Source organism: Dermacentor albipictus, unplaced genomic scaffold (genome assembly GCF_038994185.2).
Source record: "Dermacentor albipictus isolate Rhodes 1998 colony unplaced genomic scaffold, USDA_Dalb.pri_finalv2 scaffold_16, whole genome shotgun sequence".
NCBI classification, from domain to species: domain Eukaryota; kingdom Metazoa; phylum Arthropoda; class Arachnida; order Ixodida; family Ixodidae; genus Dermacentor; species Dermacentor albipictus.
Window position 1 is genome coordinate 4,987,060 of NW_027225570.1, and position 10,908 is coordinate 4,997,967.

The window sequence follows — 10,908 nt, forward strand, 5'->3', positions numbered from 1 at the left end:
AGGCTAGACGGGGGGCGAGTGGGGAGAGTTTGTATGTTGGTGGTGACGCTCAGCTCCTGAATTCATGGCTTTGCAACACTTTAAATATTTCTGCTATTAAACCAACCTGAAAAGTTTTTTCAGTGAAACGCTCTCTAGAGAGCAAGTAACTTCCCACGTGCAACCAAAATTTGCTATGTGACTTGGTGAGGGACCCTTTAAACCTTGGTTAAAGTTGGCTGGGGCACCCTGTATTGTACCAATCTTAACGTCTGTCTAGAATACCTGATGAACTGCATATAGGTTTGATGGGAAACTTGCAACTCAAGTGAACATGGTCATTCCATCATGTAAGCAATAAACACATTAATTCATTAGCCGAGGCTCAGATATAAAAGAAAAGGTCGCATGGGGGGCACTGTGAATCATCATTATTACAGCACTGCCTGAGCAGTGCAACATGCTTATGGTGAATAAATAAAATGCCATTACAGGTTTATAAAAACTTTGAAAACAGTGAGGCTGCACACAAAAAAGTTTTCTCCCTGGATTAAATGTGCATGGAAAGGTATCCGCTTCAGGAAACATTTGAATTAGTATGTCTTGCACTCCGATTATAGCCCTGGTCTTGTCAACAAGATGTAGTTCACCATCATTGGTTCCAGCACTACGTAAAGATAGTAGAAAGCTTTACAAGGTCAGTGTAGGCAGCATGATGCGATTTTTACAAAACATTCCTGAAATCTAAACGAGTGGTCATTCACCTGGCACTGCTTTAGCAAGGTGAAGTTCTTCACTGTTGAATATCACTGCATTAGTCACTTCGACATTAAAGACTAATTTTAAGCAGTATTAGTATATGACACTTCTGCAATATGGGGCTTAAACTGCAATGAAGTTATGCAACACTCGCCGTGCCCTCACCAATTGTGAGAGCTCAGGTCTGGTTATACTCATCGGCAAAAAATAACTACATTGGATTCTAAAGAAACCAAAAGCTTAGCCTAGTAAGTCTCAAGAACTAATGCGCCAAAACGGGACAATTATAACAAAATACTTAAATTCCACGATTAAAGCCATGACATTTCACACTGATGTAGCAATGCTCAGGTTTAGGAGTGAAATTCAAGAATAATGAAGTTTTGCCTAATTTTTGCATCGGGAGTCAAACTTTCCATGCCACTGAATGAAAATGAAAGTTATGAAAGAATTTGCAGTGTTGCTCTTTAAATATTCTTTAATTGTACATGAGCTTATTGCACACCCCATCTTAAAAATGAAATTGTAAGTCATTGCTTGGTTGATTTATTTGCAGACATAATGAACTCTTCATTTGATGAGCGCAATGTTTAGCTTTGTTGGCAGGACATTAGTGCACTGCAGACCTAGTAACTTCATTTGACGAATGTAACGGTTCAGCATTGTTAGTAAGACAGGCTACAGAACATTCAAACACAGTAGAGGACATGTTGAAGTGAGTACATGCAAGCACTTGTGCATGTCCTCTATTGTACACAAATGCTCTTGAGCATGCCTCATCAATGCTTTGTGTCCCAGCATGGATAAGGAAGCAGGAGAGAAAAATAATTTTTGCCTTGGTTTCCTGAGGCCAACGTGTTCTTATTAGTCAAACTTAATATATTGGGCTCCTAATGCACTTTAAAAAGAGAGTGTGGATTACAGGTTTCCTGTATCTTTTGGTGACAAGTTTGTCTGCAACAAGCAACATGGTGTAAACCTCAGCTCTAAAGGTTATGTACTACGGTAAATTACACACACTTTTCCCACTCGTGTGGTGACTACACTTCTCACATATTCCTGTGTCCGAGACCAATGCATACAAATTCCAGTGTTGTAGAGCAAATGACTCAAAACAATCAAAGTAAAGCATTTACCTTTGAAAAGATAGAGAGCAGGCTATCAATTGGCTTACTGCAACATTGGGCATTACAAAATATAGCATCACAAGACAGTTGGTAGTTTGCACTCGATCTTTGTGTGTCTCCTCATGTGCGGTGTCTCGTTTCCTATCTTTGCGCGTTTAGTAATCGGTCATTAGAATCAACCAACAGTCAAGATATTCTAATTAACCATATTTTTTTTACATCGGGCTCCTTCCTTCAAATTCCCTCCTTTTATTCTCCAGATCACAAAATTAATGCACTTGTGAGCCAGTGTCGTATCCACTTGCATAGCAAGATTTTAGCTGTTCGCCTCAGGAAAAGCCTATCTCTGCAAGATGCATGAATGCTGTTCGGCAGCCTCAAGCCCGGTACTGGACACGTGAGGCAGGTTACAAAATGTTTGTTCAGCATCAGTTAAGACCACCTCAGCGAGTGACGCGGAAGAGGCCGCCATTGCACTCGCAGCGGGGCTACCTGATTGCGACATCATCATTAGTGATTCTAAGACTGCTATCCGGAACTTCAGTAACGGCTACATTAACAACCTCGTGCACACTTTACTTGTCGCGTACCCACCAGAAAATGACGTCACTCTCGTCTGGACTCCACCACGTCAAGGACTCCATGGCAACGAAATGGCTCATACTGCTGCTCAAGGATTCAAGGACGGAGTGGCCACAAATATGGGCCTAACTCTAGAACCCAATGACCCCAACAACACGCCAATAGACACACTCGCCACATTCCATGAAATGTGCACAGATTACAGATGCCAACGCCTAATGTATCCACCTCTTTCCGTGCCTAGAACTCCTAGAACCCGCCAGAGAGAAATACTGTGGCACCAACTACAAACTTGCACTTATCTTACTCTGTGCACTTTGCACTTATTCTTTCATGCCACATACCTGACACCCAAGTGTCGCTTTTGCCCTGTCCCGATAGCAGATCTCTCTTATATCATGTGGCAATGTCCCATCGAAACTCCCCCCCGCATGCTCAAATCATTCATTAGTAGCGAGGAGCTGTGGGAGACTGCCCTGTGCATCTCCGATCCCACCCTACAGGACGGAGTCCTGAGGTGGGCTGAGGAGGTAGCGGAGGCCTACCACGACTGGTAGACGGATGTCTAGCCACATAATGCGGTGACGGATGCTTGCTGGGACTGGAGTACTTGGACCTCCCTCTCTTATAAGGGGAATAAAGTTCATTCATTCATTCAAAGTATGGAAGTAAGAACTGCGGATACAAGTGCAGTTCTTTCAAGACTGGATACGCATCATATTCTATGGTAATTTTCTCGATTGGTTACCTGAAATCAAGTGGCAGACAGCAAGAAGGTTAATGGGGCAGTTAATGGAACAATGGCGGGGAGTCTACCTGAGATGAGCCCTGGCCCCAGGCCACATTTCAAATGTGCTACAAAGAGGTCCGAAGTTCCCTCAAGAGCACTTCATGTCCGCCTGTGAGCTGCTGGCTGTGCACCTCCAAATAGCAGGAAGAGGCAAACAGGAAGACCGAGAAAAGTGCCAGCTGGAAGGAGTGGAGAGCCTTCAAAGGAGCACAAGTAGGTACAAACCCTCACTAGTGAATAACAAGTTGGGATCTATCGTCACTTACTTCAAGGAAGGACTAAGGTTGATGATAGCGAGTAAAGAAGGTGGAGTTGTGATCATGCCCTGAACACGATACCTAGGAAAAGCATGCGAAGCCATCAGGAAGAATTCTGTCAAGGTGAAACCTTATGAAGCACGTGTAAAGACCAAAGCAGTGGTGTTGTGTAAAGACTTGAATTTGACAAGGCTCGCTAATGGCATCCGCAGTAATAAGTCTAGAAACCTTACAAGTGTTTTTTAGTGCGAAGACACATAAAGCTGAGATCCCTTTCAATACCACTCTTAGCGAAAAAGGCTTGTGGCAGCACCAGACTAGCCTATTTCTGCTAAAACACCTGAAACAGTTGGGCATTAATGACCCTTCTGCGACAAAAAAAATTTTTTGGAGGCCTCGATTTTTTTTTTTTTTACCTTACACCTGGGTTAGCATTTTCGATTTACGTACAGGACCTGTTTTATTCTGTTTCCCATAGTGAGCTTTTCAGATACGTTAGAACTTGCATAGAAGAGAATTCTGAAATTTATTTTCAAAACTCTACCAGCCTGCGTGTAGACAATTTTAAGAGATTACTGGAATTTTATCTGAAGCACACCTTCATATGTGTTGACTAAGGCCTGTTCCTGCAGAGACAAGGTATATGCATCGGCTCTTGTGTAGCCCTGTGCTGTGTAACATTTTTTTGGCTTATATTGACTGTGACCCTGTTAATACTATTAGTGATGGCGTTATGAAAGTTTTTTGATACACGGACGATTTCCTTGCGATTATGAATAAACTAACACAGCTAATTGTACTAGGGTTGACAACGTCTTAAAGTTTAATGAGTCTGGCAAGGGCCTAACTTTCACGCACAATATGCCATGGCAATAAAATTTACAGTTCTTAGATTTAAAGCTCATCTTCAGGGAATGCCACACCTGTAGGGTGAACTGTTTGCGAGCTAAGAAAGCTTTACTTCCATACTCATCCGCCCATAATGAGACAGTCAAGAGAGCAATTGCTTCGTTGTGCTTTGAGTCGGCCCTTAAGAAATCATATCCTCACGAGATGCAGGCAAGCTTCCTAGATCAGATTGATAGATTAAAGTCAGCTGGTTTCCCCCAGTCGGCACTTGCAGTGGCCGTTGAGACCAACCTGCAGAACTTTAAAGGGTGCCCACAAAAGCAGCGGCAGAAGGAACCAGGTGTATTGCATGGAAAAAAGAAACCACAAGTGGTTCCTTACTTATACAAGGTTACGCATAACCTGAAGAAGGTTGCGGACCGTGACGACATAAGCATGGTGTTTTCGCCAACGCAAGAACTTGAACGGTTTTGTTTGTGCATTTGACACAATGAACGCACAGCAGCTGTGGAAAAAAGCATGACAAAGCACATGTCTGCTGCACCGTGGTAGTGGTACATGAGGTCCTGCTAACTTGCGGAAAATCCTGCATAGGGAAGACAGAATGCTGCACAAACAACCGCACACAGGAACCTCAGCTGACTATCAAAAATAGTGAAATGGCCAATTTGCCCATTCACTGTGCTGCCTGCACCTGTGGAGGCAATCTCATCTTGCCAAGATACTAGAAAGGAGCAAGAATGCATGTGCCCGAGAGATTTTGGAAGCATTTTTTATCAAAAGAGGTAGTGCCTGTCTAAAGTGACACGTCTGTATCACTGTTCAGTGCAAAAATGCCTTTTTTGACTAATCCAGTGCATTAGAAGGTTCTGTGGGGATCGGGGAAAGGGTACTTGTTTATGTTCAGAATTGTATGCACCTGTGCATTTCAGCTGACTTGTGATGCTATAGTTTATAACGCCCAACGTTGCAATAACCCAGTTGGTAGTCTGTGCTTGATCTTTCTGTGTGTCTTGTATGGAGTCCTGTTTCCCAATATCGCACATTTAGCAGTCAGTCATTAACACCTCAAACTTTAGCTCTTCTAAAACATCTTACAGGACAGTATGAATGTAAACTCAATTAAACTAAATAATACATTTCTCCAGACCTTACCATAATTTAAAAGTTCAAGAATATATATGGCCAAATAAATTATGCCAAAGGCACAATTTTTCCTAATACATAACAGTGGAACTGCCTTCCACAAAGGATTACATGCTGCTTTTCTTTTCCTGTCTGTTTGATAGAACATTTGTCTTTTAGACTACTTTTAGTTGTTGTGTAGAAGCCAATTGTTGTCAGTATTCTCCATACTTTTCTCTCATTGTACTGTCTCAGGCATGTCAAGGGTCTTGCAGTTGCATCATGTCATATACTCTCTGCATACTTTTGCTAAATGTATTATGCAAGATTGGTCACCCCTACAACAATGTTCTTAGTGGATGCTGTCGGTAGCTGTGAAAATTAATGTATACACAAATGCATCTGCTACTCTGTTCAGTAGTGAATGTCATTTCTGTAATCATTTTCCTGACATTGCTCCCCTGATCATTTGTCATTGTGGCTGCACTCTCTATGCTGCTTATTGTGGACAGTTCCTATAAGCCTTTTATGCAATAATGGTGTCAGTTGACAGTAGCACTACGTCGTGCCTCCATATTATGGTGTCGTAATGACACTAAACTGGTACACACATAGCTTCAGTTTACTTTCCTGTTATTAAATATCAGGTGAGTGCTGCACTGATTTATTATTTTATTTGTACCCAATAACTTTTCCCTAGGGAAACAGCTATTGCACAAATGGGCATACACAATATATATAGAGAGAGAAAAAAACTTAATACAAAGTGTGTTCATTGTCATGGGTCATTGTCAAAGAATTATACCAAATATGAAAAAAAAGTTACATGGAATGTATCGAGACTCGTTAACAAGTGCAGTTAAAAACTAATTTAAATATTGTGAGCGAATGTACCCGCCAAAGAGCTTCAGTGGTCTACTGTGCAAGGGAAATAGCCATACTTCTGGTGCCCACACATGGGTAGTAGTTTACCTTTTTAGTGACATATTCGAGGAAAAATTTTAAAGCAGAATTTTAGTAATATCATGGCATTCTCAGGTAGCATTGATTAAACATACCTGGCCTGACTACCTTTATCAGCTTTAGTGTAAGGTTTATGTACAGCATACTGCAGGTTAACCGTCAAAAGAAAAAAAAAGAATGTTACCTGAAATGGTCAGAGTCTTGGTCTCCCTTAATGCTGACACTGACAAGTATGAGACTTTATTCACAGCTATAAGAGTAAACCAGGTGAAGCATGGCACCTGGAAAGATTCCCCTCAAGCAGATTTTTGCCATAGATCTTGTTAAGGGCAGCTTTAGTGAACAGCCTTTCGAGGACTTAGGTGCAGGGCTGAGGGCTTAGGTGTAGCACACCTGACAGAGGACAGCAGAGAAACACAGATGACACTGCTAATGCAAGCTGTCTGATCGGACTCCAGTTTTCGAAAGCTAGCATGAGACACATACTTGTGACCTATACTCTGAGACCACTTATATTTCAAGAAAGAGTCTAAACAAGACAGAGTAAGATGCGAGACTTGAAGTGATCAAAGGGGGTCAAACAAGGAATGTCATAAGACCTATTTCAAAAAGGGCACGAAAGTAAGTCCCAGTGACAAAACGTTAGCTCCAGCAACATCCCTTGCTTGACCACTTGGTCACGAAAATCGAAGCATTGTCATGTAATTTCTATTCACACATTTAATGTGATCACAAGAATAGCTTGTACAATTTTTTCAATACAGTGCCACCTCGGCATGCGAAGGCTTCTGTTTACGAAGTGCAGTGTTCACAAAATTTTACGTCGTTTCACAAACTTAATATCAGCTTCACTCAAGATAGCTCGTAATGCAACTTACTAAGCATTAAATTAAAACAACTTTATTCATAACAATTTTACCTGATAATTGATTTTTAGCTTAAAGTATGTTTTGTATTTGATGTGCCATTTCGAGAAAAAATGTTCAATGAACAGTGCTAAGAAGTTTGAAAGAATGTTATGAGTGGGACTGTGTAGGCCATTTTACACATGCAAAATGGGAGGCCCTTGTTGAGAACCTTTCTGTGCTTGCAGCAATGCCATCAAATCTGTTCTGGAAAAAAAGGAATGTGTGCCAGAACATCTTTGAAAAGCATCCCCTCCCCCACCCCCCAATGTAACCGCAATTAATTAGAATATTGAACCTGAGGAATGACGTGATAGTATCTCACTTTCAGAGGGTCCTTCATGAAGAAGATGACATTTTTATTCAGTCACTGCCCTGCCAAGCAATAAATGCATGCCCATCCCACCAGAGGTGCGAGTGTCCTCTCTCTTCATGGAATCACATTACTGCACTGTACAGTAACAAATAGAGCACTTGTTTTCATTGTTAGGAAAAGCATTAAGGGACAAATATGGCAGAACACTGGAGTGCTATGAACTGATAAGGTTTTATTTGAAATATGCTGTCATATTTTTCTGTATTTTTTATCTATATATATATTTTTTTTCTTCTTTCAAATCCCTAGTGTCTGTTATGGTTTATGACGAATTTGGCTCGCCACGATAGTCATGGAATGAAGTACGTGAACCGAGGTACAACTGTATAGGCATCAGTTTGTTTAACTTCTGCTACGCAATAGTCACATTTCCCCAAATTATCTGCACTGTACCTAAGAGATAAACATCAAGTCCTTTGTCCTGACACATTTCTTGGTTATCTTGTGAATGCTATTACATTTTTGCTGCTCCGATACACTGACTACACAGTTATTTGGGCGTCTTAGAAAGAACATAAGATTCTTAGTATACTCGCAAACGAACACTGATATGGCAAATGAATGCAGGAACACTACACATCAGTACAAATCTGTCAACAGTAAACGCAATGTCAGAAAGCATACGACCCACTTCTGTATTGTTGCAAGTGAATTAATTTATGAACGTGCATCAGAAATAAGCCTTTTCTGTTTCGTCGTTGTGCTTGTGTTAAAATGTCGATGCTCTGGCTCTTGGGACTCCCGAGGTTTGGGCCCCACAGTGAGTCAAGTACTGCATTGGTCAAGCATTATGTGGTTTTGGTAGACCTAATTTCTTGCCCTGTACTTATTATTATTTTTATTGCTATTATTATTGGTTAGCTTAGCAAATGTTGCACTGCGATGTTTTGTGTACTTGGCCGCTTTCTTTACTGTTGTGTGAAAGCTGCCATCACTTGCCTACCGAACTAGGTAACTATTTTAATGAGGGCTGCGGGACAACTTTCTCCGTCGAAACTTCGATCGCACTACCGCCAGCTGTTCGTGACGCCCCACGAGGCTTTCGCGGCGCGTACAACAGGAGCGAGACCCACCTCGTAGCGCTGCTGCGTCCAGAGCAGCAGTCCGAAAGGCACGGTCGCGCCCGTCATCGCATGCGTGGACGGCATACCGAACTCGGCCGCGTACGCCCGGTCTAGCTGGACCACCGGCGGGGACGCCGGCCGCGGCCAGCGCAACAGGTCCTTGGCCAGCCCGCCGCAGTACATCACCAGCGCCCACGCGAGCAGCACGCGCCGGCACACGACGGCGTCCCAGTTCCACAGGATGAACGGGAAGAACGTCGCGTAGAATGCCTCGTAGCCCAGCAGCGAGCCGAAGCGGAACAGGTGGTACCACACGGGCCGCTCGACGCGGCACCGCACGCTGGCGGGCCGCTCGGCCTTCGCCGCCGCGTAGCCGTTGCGCGCGCCGCCGTTCTGCTGACCGTTTTTGGCCAGCCGGTAAACACCGAAGTAGTTCTGCACACGCTCGACCAGGAACGGGCTGTTGAGGGCCTCGGCGAGCGAGCGGCCCCGCCTCACGAGTTGTTCCCACATGACCGCCACACTCCGTCGCGGTGCCGGGACGACGATCAGCTGCTGCGAGAACAATCGCGCGCGCGTCCCGACGACGATCACGAGCTGGCAGTCGGCGCTGACACGGCCTGCTACCGTACTACGACCGCACAGCAGCACGCAGCTCGAGGCGGCGGCGGCACATAACACTTCGAGCACCCTAACTTAAGCAGCACTGCAGTTGCGGAGCTTGCCTCGTCAACTGCCGTCCGCCAGCCCGGCCAGCCTTGATCTTTCCGGGGATCGAGTGGCGCTGCGAGCAGTCGGCGTGCTGCGGCCAGCAGAAGGCGGGAACCACTGTAATTTTGAACCGCGCTGTGTCGACCACTGGCGCTTGAGCCAGGTCTGTGTTTTGCAAATTGCCCAGAGCTACTGCGAGACGTTGCCACCAGTATTGGAATGCATTATGTAACCGCGCAAACGACAACGGACGAAGAAGGAAACACACAGGACAAGCGCGGAACATTGCTACCAAACCAGTTCCCACTTTGTGTGCCCACCATTGTCAAGCTGCAATAATTCCAGTGAAAACATGCCAAGCTACGGACGAACAGTTCAACTACGCTGGCATTGCCCACATAGTTGTAACGCCTAACCAAAGAAACACGTAATCATTCTGCACGTAGAAATTCACTATTCGGAACTCGAATATTTGTTAGAAAGAAAGGCCGATGCAAGCGAAGCGTGTAAGTAAATATGTTACCAATTGCCATTTATTATTATTATTATTATTATTATTATTATTATTATTATTATTATTATTATTATTATTATTATTATTATTATTATTATTATTATTATTATTATTATTATTATTATTATTATTATTATTCAGATGATGCGTTGCTTGTTTCCAAGCACATGCAGTACGAAGCAGCTGTCGCTTTACTTCAAAGCGGCATAAGAAATGTGGTGAACTGGTTTAAAAAAAAACCATATCAATAAAGTTTATTCACTCACTCACTCAAAAAAACCATATGACATACAGTGCTCGGAAAACTCGATTAGAGTGTTTCAGAAATCCGTTAAAGGCTCTTGTAACAAGTCAACATGTCTTCCTTCATGGTTCTGATTGTTTGTGTTTGCGCCCCAGTACAATATTCGTATAGTGTCAAGTACCTTGGAGTATACTTTGAGACTGATCTATCATGGAATATTCAAATGGCTCGAATTTGTGCGCGATTACATAATGTTGCATGTGTCCTTTACCGTATAAGGAGTTATGCACCTACCAATATTTAAAAAGTGATAGTGCATGCTTTAGGCTACCTGCATATAAGGTACGGCAGTTGCTGTTTTATTTTAATTGCAGCGGATTTTGGAAACATAAAATTGACAGCCTATTAAAAAGCATACTAAAAAGCGTTGCGTACAAGCAAACCACGGATAAGTTATTTCGAGATTTAGAAATGCCCGATTTCGAGCCTTTGTTTCGTTCGACAATTGTGATGCGTTATTTCTGGAGTCATGCTTTCCGAGAACCTGCATAAAAAGTGTTGCTTTGCGTAGACATCCCAGATATGCAGTTCCTCGGACAAGAACTCGTTATGGAAAAGGACACAGGAGGTACTATATCACCCATCTGTTTAATAACCTTCCCA

At 43.1% G+C, this 10,908-nt stretch overlaps 1 protein-coding gene across 3 annotated transcripts in view; it reads right to left on the minus strand.

The window, feature by feature from the left end:
- LOC135920494 (sphingosine-1-phosphate phosphatase 2-like) overlaps positions 1 to 9,550 on the minus strand; it is a 187,635-nt gene extending 178,085 nt beyond the window's left edge. For 2 of the 3 annotated variants that reach the window (XM_070528959.1, XM_065454761.2), the window contains exon 1: positions 8,786 to 9,550. In XM_070528959.1, coding sequence (XP_070385060.1) covers positions 8,786 to 9,289 — 504 coding nt within the window. In that variant the 5' untranslated portion in view covers positions 9,290 to 9,550. The remainder of the gene's footprint in view (positions 1 to 8,785) is intronic. The other variant, XM_065454762.2, reaches the window with a different exon arrangement.
- Positions 9,551 to 10,908: the final 1,358 nt, after the last annotated feature.